Genomic DNA, 8,232 nt, shown 5'->3' on the forward strand with positions numbered 1-8,232 from the left:
TCGTGTTACTATCTCAATGTTGCATCGATTTGGTGTCATGACAAGCGGTGTTATGTGACTCGAAAAGTGTCGCCGCCACCACCGTCACGACGCTCTTTCCGTTCGCCGCTCGACTTCGTCTTTCTTCTCGAAGACGTCGATTAGCGCGGCGATACGCACGCAAGTCTCGCGTGTCTGCTAAGAGCTCGCTGATTGCCGATTATTTGCGCTTTTAATCGTGAAATATTTGAACGCTCGAGAAAAGATACATCGGCTACGTTCAGCAGAGAAAGAGAAGTAAACGATTATTGTCTGTGGCTGAAGTTTTTTTTTTAATTTTTGGTAGCCCCGATTAGGATCATTTAAGTGCTCGCTGAGCTATTTTCTCTGCTAAATGTAGGTGTTGTTTTTCCATGAGACTGGAAACGAAAGCCCCGTAGTTGATAAGACGACGCGGGAAATGACGTGGTGTGTTGAATGGGTACTTACGAGGATCGTATGGCGACTCGAAGGTGATGGACGCGATACGCGGCACGTCCTCAGTGATCTCGATGTCCGCGGATTTCCTATAAACGTCGGAGATGGTGGCAGTGCAGCGTAGACGTAAGCGTCCATTGCGGAACATATCTTTCGTCACTCGAAACTCTATCTGCGATTTTGTAGACTTCATGTCGTCCGGGTGAGAAGTTTTGTGATACGACACGATAAAGTGCGGATTGTTGTCTTCGATCTAAAAGAAAGCAGTAGAAACAGCGTGAGGTTTGAACCTGCATGTTCTAAATATTTCCTTCTTTATTGTCGAAATGTTACACAAACACTGTCAACATGTCTTAGCGACGGAATCTGTCGTAAAATATAATCTACATAGAAAAAAGTACTATATTAAAATAAATAATTATTCCAATACCTTTTAGCAAATTTTTATTCGGATCGAGTAAATATTTTACTTGGATAATTTACTCGAAGAATATTTTACTTGGATTAAATAAATATTCTTCGATCCGAGTAAAAATCTATTAAAGAATATTGAAGTAATTTTTTACTTGAATCTAGCACTTTTTCTTTTGTGCACGTATTTATTTCGCAAACAGTGTGCGAATAAATCTCGCAATGGATTTGGCAAATTCACTTCGAGATCCGTTCGTAATCCATTATCATTCCTTAAAAAAGTCGATGGGATTGGGAACATTTAATGTTAAATAATTAATAGTCAGTCTTTAATAATAAAGACTTTTCTCACCCTCTCTCTCATCGTTTATTCTGTGGAATCGTGCGAGTATCGAAATACCTTTCACATTTGCTATCATATTTCACAAAGGGGATTATTGTTGCTGCTTGCTAAGGATATCATGGTGGTTATGTTGCTCTTAATGTAGATGAAGCTTGTCTTTTGTCTCACCCGTCTATCGCAGTTGCACCCTTTGTCTCTGTACTGAGAATAAAGTGAAAAAAATACGCGGGTTGGGGTGAGATGGGTTGAGGAACAACTCGCTCAGTGTTATTACTTTCCAAGAACGAATGTGAATGCACATCGAGTTTAGCTGCAGTAACTCGATTCTCTCTCTCTCTCTCTCTCTCTCTCTCTCTCTCTCTCTCTCTCTCTCTCTNTACATGCACTAAAAAATTTCCACCGATTATAAAACTTAGTTTTGAATCAAGATTCATTCCTCCCAAATTATATATCGGGATTTTATCTTCTGACATATTATATCGTCTCTCATATTTTAAATACGTTTTTGCAGACTCGAGACGCAACAAACCATGGTACGAATTTAAAGATATAAATATCAAAAGATATAAATCTCAAGCGAAAGAGAGAGAGAGAGAGAGAGAGAGAGAGAGAGAGAGAGGATCTCAAAAGAGAGAAAAAGGAAAAAAGTTTAACAAACGCCAAGAAGGTGGTAGATGGATAGGTAATAAAAGATTAACTATTTTTTGCCCACAGTTCGAACGATTTAAATGCTTTAAGTACTTCAAATACGCCAATCTGATTGCCTTTGAGAGTTCTGATATTCTACTGCGTATGCCTGCTCAGTTGACAGTCGCGATAAACGACGTTGACAGACGAATTCTCTTCATTTATTTTGACAATATTTACGAGCGAATCTGCGATACATGCTCATCGTAAAAAATCCAAGGAGCGAAGGGTTAAGATTCGCGGCGCGTCGTGCTGAGTGTCGCACTGAGTGTCGCTCATCGCGCCATTTGTTAACTTAAGACGCGCGTGAATTTTTCCCGAACAACCGTACATAGACATCGCGGCGAAAGTATAAATGTGTGTCGTACGGCTTTCGTAATAAATACACATGAGCGCAAAGGAGAAGGAGGAGGGGGGGCTTATTTTATGTACGACCGAAACTACTCCCGCGAAGAATATATATAGCCGAGAAGAAACGAATTTGTCTTCGATCGTCCGCTACATCACGGGAACAAGAAAACCCGTGGAACTCCAAAGGCGACGTTATCATTTGTAGAACAAACAAGGACATACATCATGTCGGTGGGCGTACAGTGTCACGTACGGATACAGGCTACATCCATAAAGCATAAAGCATAAAGCTGATGCCATCACGGATGCCATCTTCTCTCGCACCTTCTTTTCCTCCCGTCCGTCCGTAACGCGAGAGTGCCGGCGCGGAGTTCTCACCGCGTACGCGGCGTACGTGTCTGCATATAAGCCCCCGGTCTAAAGTGCATTACATACATTCTTCATACATACGATCGAAAGTGGGTTCTGATGATGTTACCAGCCGTCTTTAGGCGTTCTCTCTCTTCCTCTCTTTCTCTCTCTCTCTCTCTCTCCCCCTTCCTCACACCCTCGAAGTGAAGAGAGATTGATTGGCACGCTGATGACGCTATAGAGTTTCGGCGCTTAGATCGCACCCTCGCGCTATTGTCTCTGCCAATGTAATATTCTCCGCTCGCGGCGCATACATTTTCCGCGCGGCGGTCTTGCGGATCCAGCGTTCCGCGAAGCTACTACTACGTTTGTCCCTACGTCTAGAAGCGTATGCCGACGGAATTAATCTGACAGCGTGCATCGTAACTGCGTTCACATGATTATGTACGAAGAGAGAGAGGGTGGGAGAGAGAGAGAGAGGGAGAGAGAAGGAGAGCGGGATTATCGTATAGTTAAAAAGGGACGGGCGGAGGGTGCAGATCGCGACACGGTTACGAAGAATATCGAGGTACTCGCTGCGAGAATTTCGGACGAAAAGGGCTTTACGTACATTTAAATCCGAAAACGTCAAAGCCGAAAGTAAAGTCCCGCTTTATCGTGCGAAGCGTAAATCACCTCGCCGCTCCGTTTTTTGTTAGCGCAGTCGCGCAATATTTACTGTATAATTTATCGCGTAACTTGCTGGGAAACTTTCAAAATGGAAATCAGGCGCGCGGAAAACGCAGTAAAAGTCCGAAAATTACGTTCGGTCTCGGATTTACGAGAACGCGCGTGCCGTGTGACCAAGGATTATTTGCCCGGAATATTCGCGGATGTTTCATATGCCGGAGCAAAGCTTTCCGGTGGAGCGCGGGAAGCAAGGCGGAAATATTGGCGGCGGGAAAATATGAGCGAAAACTTGATTTGAGATAGGAGTGGGACCGAGGTAGAGTTTTCTTGGCAGCGGATCAAGCGTATACTTATACACCCACCCACGTGGACAAATGTATGTGCACGGTTATATAACCGTGCTACGTAAGGAGGCGCGGGAGGCAGGGCGCAGAGCAGTGCGGGCAGGTGGTCAATCGATGGGAACGATTTTCTAACTCGGCGCACGGTTTCTGCATTACGTGGGGATCGTTACTTGATAAGTCTGAGTTTTCCAAATGGACACGTCTGGAACGAAATTCCCGGCGAAAAGGAGATTCCCCTTTCTGCCTTATCTTGGGCTCTCTAATTTCTCTACCTCTATCGGTTTAATTTTCTCCGTCTGACATCTCACACGGCTCCTTCTCGAATTAATACTACGCTCCGACGGTATTTTCAGCATTAATGCGAAATTGTTTTCGGTCGGTGTCTCGCAAAGTTGCGAGAAACGTGGCGACGTCTTCGTCTCTGGGCGAGAGATCGTCGAGAGTTGTTATCGGTAAATGAATCCGATTATAAACGCTATATGAGACGAGGTACGATGGTGCATTCACGAGGAACTAACTTTTGCGTATACGGATCTTCGAGGCTTTCGAAATAATTGATTTTGCTCGCTGTAGATTGATAACTTTTTCGATGATGAAAAGCGGAAAGAACAAAAAAATCGATGCTATCAAGATACGGCGAACTATGTGATATAATTGACGCTTGGAAATTTGTCTCGCCGAGACGCGACGTTGACGTGCGACGTTAACGCGAAACGAACGGGAAAAGGAAAAGCAGCACGCAGGCACTTATAGATCACCGAATAACGGGGGTCAGTGATTGCACGCGGGGAGTCATCAGCGAAGAGTGCCGCCACGATGGGGGAAAAATGTCCCGTTAGGACAGCCACGGAGGAAGTCGTCAACAATAGCGGTATAGCTACGCCCAAGGAGAGTGAGCGGTGACACACGTGTCACGAGCCACGGGAGGGTAGAAACCGAAAATAGAGGGGAGAAACGACGACCCTTGTGCACTTTCGGCCGGGATGCTTTCACCGGGCTGGAACTATTGTTCCTCTCGCCGTCGGAAATGCGAATTTTCACTTACGCTCGTCCAAACGCGCTCGCTCACTGCTTACTCCGATTCGTTTTATTCCGAAAACCGAGCGATTCAATTTCACGCGGCGTTCCGCGAGCGTCTATTTAAAATCGCCGCCCCGCTGCTCATTTGTAATTTTAGACTATAGGCTATAGGACGGAACTGGTTTAATAACCAATTCTTTTCCCGATATCGCGTCGATATTAATATTAAAAAATTCCTAAACATTTCCATTAAAGCATGGCTGCAAATTGACATAGTTTTTATGTACTATCGCGTCGAAGGCACATAGGCGAAATTCTTTTTGTCGTTTTCATCATGAAAAAAGGGGTATTTAAAATACAATTGACGAGGAAACCGTCGAGCGTGACAATACGATTCTCGGTAAATGAAAAGTAATAACATTGTTTAAAATGTTAAATAATTATTGTCCGTACAAAACGGAAATGTGACGCCTTTTAATCATTTGTTAACATAATTTTTCCGAAACAATCGTTTATTACGTTTAGTATTATTCCACCGCAAAATATCCGTAGAGTCCAAAACGTTATTATCGATAATATAATCAATTACGGTGCTGAAAATGTTGCTTGTATAAAAATTGTGATATCACGAGATCGATAATTAAATGTAAATTACTTCACGAACGCAAACCACACACACGAAATATTCACATGGAAGGGGAAAGGGGATATAGAAATATTGCTGAGAATATTATGCTAAATAGAAAACCATTGAGGAAGGATTACTTAATTATTGACGAACCTCATTAATCTCTTACACTGCACATACGTTTCAGCGTTTCGACCTGTCGCAGGGATTGAAAGTATAATCACGTGCCTTCGAACGGGCTTCGTTGAAATTCCTATGCGATACAGCAGGAATCAAATTTAGCAAGATTCGTTCAGATACATTCGCGTACGGTTGAAGGGTCACGGGATGCCTGGTATGCAAATAAATCGTTATTTCGCGGGTTTCGTTAAATCAACTAAATTATTCCGTTAAATCGCTGCGTCGCCGTGCCGAGTCCGCGCCGTGCTGACGTTTTCCCAGTTCCACACCGGCCGAAAGTGAGTTACGCCGTTTCAATCGTCGGAATGAAAAGTGTCAAAGGACGGCATAAATCTGCACGTTCGAAAACAAAGCGCGCCGGCCTCTGAAAACGAATATTCAGTGGAAAATATCGCGCCTCTCGCGCACCCCGGTTATTTAAACCGGCGGTATTTTCTACGAAAGCGATGGATCCGCTCGTCAAGATAAGAGCCTGCAATGTTGTATCGTGCGGTTTTTATTTTATTTTATTTCTCTACATTTCGATGTGGAAGCGCAGGTTAGCGCGCAAATATTGAGCTTGTTTTCGTAAACGCGCCCGGGGAGTCTTTCGGCAATTCAGTCCATGCGATTAAAACTGAATTAAATTACAAAACTACGGCGAGTCTTGCGCGCCCATAAAGTACCGCGAATAAAAGTACGCAACGGCATAACTTGTTAACGCGGTTAATGCCCCGGCCTCGAGATAATTCAGGAGGATGCGGCCTAGAGAGAGGGAGAGGGAAAAAGAGAGACAGCGAGACGCCGCCGTACGCTTAAAACATTTAATCGAGGCGTCAAGGATGAAAGTTCGCGCCGATCGATACATAGAACGCTCAACGATCGCAGAGATACGGATGAGTAACTGTACACTTAATCCTCTCCGCCTGTTTCTCCTCTTGCCTAGTTTTTCTTCTTTTCTTTTTCTTCTTCTTCTCCTTTTTTTTTGTTTCTCTTAGTACTCTTTTGCGCGATCGTAGCTCGTCTGACACTGCACTCGACAGGAGGGCACTACAGATTACTACTAGCGTACGGAGCGTTTCCACTCCAAGGTTCCTCGAGATTTATCTACTTTATGGAACGAAGACGGAGCTTAGGGGGGGGGGGAAGAGGTTCCGTCGCGCCTTTATAGTTAATCACACGAGGTATAACACACGTGTATCTCATTTGCGTCTCGTCGTTGCTCCAGGTGATCGTTTAACGACGCCGGTAAACGCGTATTGCCGCGGTGAGACGCGTCGTAACTGAATATAGACGTGATGTTAGCGTTTTACAGGTAATGCTTTCGCTATTGTATCGTATCGGGAGCTCGCGAATTTCTGGATATTTGCACGAAAATCTCACATGATTCGAAATTCCGCGCGTTCTTACAGCAAACGCGCATACTATGCGAATAGCAATAAAGCGAGCTCGATTCCCGTATTTATTAGCGACAATTTGACCAATGACGAAAATATGCGTGCCCCGGTGATGCGGGGCAATGCGAGATATTTTATGCGAGAAATTATTTATGAAATTTTACATATGCTATCGTGAAACATATATCGGAAACGCGCGGAAATTGGAAAAATATGCCTCAGTCCGAACGTCATTAAGCGCAAAATACAAAAGGCATACACGTGTCTATACGTAGTGTGTTTGCAATATCGGAAGGTTAAAATGATAATTTGCGCACGCGCCCGCGCAATCGTTATAAAGCGACAGTGAAATTCAGGTATGTCGTAACGTGACATTCTAATTTTCGTAAATTAATGTTGCACAGCGGGCAGGATAAAAAAAGAACAATTTTCTCTCTCTCTCTCTCTCTTTCTCTCTCTCTTTTTGTCGAAAATAACGTGTATGATTTTAACGTATATAGTTATAGCGTAAAATATATTTATATTTCTCTTGGTTTATACACGATCTGTTCAATAACATATTACATGATATAAACTAATTGTCAGAGAAATGCTCTTCCATCAAATTAATATAGATTATAGTATATTTCATAATTATTACACGGTAAGAGATCACACATATCTCTCGTGTTACGTGTCGTTGAAACAATTCCATTGACAAAACATAAAACTACCGATGTTTTTACGTTACTTTAATTGACGCCGCGCGGCGAGCACTGTGTAAATTAATAATCTAGAAACAAAATTCCATCCACGAACTTAGTTTATTGACAATCGTGCCGTCCCCGTGCGAACGTGCACGGAATATAATCGCCACCGTATTCCAAAGTGACAACGCCAACTAGATATATAGTTCATCCTTTATTAAATTTCAATGTATCGAGTCGTGACGATAAAATGTAGGTAGGTATCGAGCCCCAAGTGCGAAACGTAAATGCTCACCACTGTATATCCCGATATTCCCGAGCTCTAAAAAGAGGGAGCGAAGTTGTAAAATTTCGCCCCTTCGCCTTTCTTCCGACAACTGTCTCTATACCGCCGGTTTATCGTTCGGAAGTACCGGGTAGACACGTATCTCTTATGGGGCGATAGAAGAACGAAGGGGGGCTACGGGGTCGCTGCGCGACAATTACACTATTAAACTTCGCGCGACGCAACTCGCAGCCATTCTTTCCTTAATTACACGGTAATTGATCAACTCGCATACGGCGTCGCGCTGCAGATTTACCGCCGGCTTCGCGCCATACGTGTCGATTCTTTCGCGCGAATCCCCCAACAGCGCTGCCTGTGTACGTGTGTGTTTGCTCTCGGCAAGACACTGTATACGGCGAGAAAGAGAAGCCTCGAGTGAGTGGTAGACGTAATGGAACGAGGGGG

At 43.9% G+C, this 8,232-nt stretch overlaps 1 protein-coding gene across 1 annotated transcript in view; it reads right to left on the minus strand.

The window, feature by feature from the left end:
* The window catches only part of LOC106747477 (cell adhesion molecule 1-like), a 114,383-nt gene that overhangs the window by 18,714 nt on the left and 87,437 nt on the right, over positions 1–8,232 (minus strand). The window contains exon 5 of the mRNA XM_014625037.1: positions 469–709. Coding sequence (XP_014480523.1) covers positions 469–709 — 241 coding nt within the window. The remainder of the gene's footprint in view (positions 1–468; positions 710–8,232) is intronic.

Source organism: Dinoponera quadriceps, unplaced genomic scaffold, assembly GCF_001313825.1.
Source record: "Dinoponera quadriceps isolate SergipeBrazil2010 unplaced genomic scaffold, ASM131382v1 scaffold1750, whole genome shotgun sequence".
Classification (NCBI taxonomy): Eukaryota; Metazoa; Arthropoda; class Insecta; order Hymenoptera; family Formicidae; genus Dinoponera; species Dinoponera quadriceps.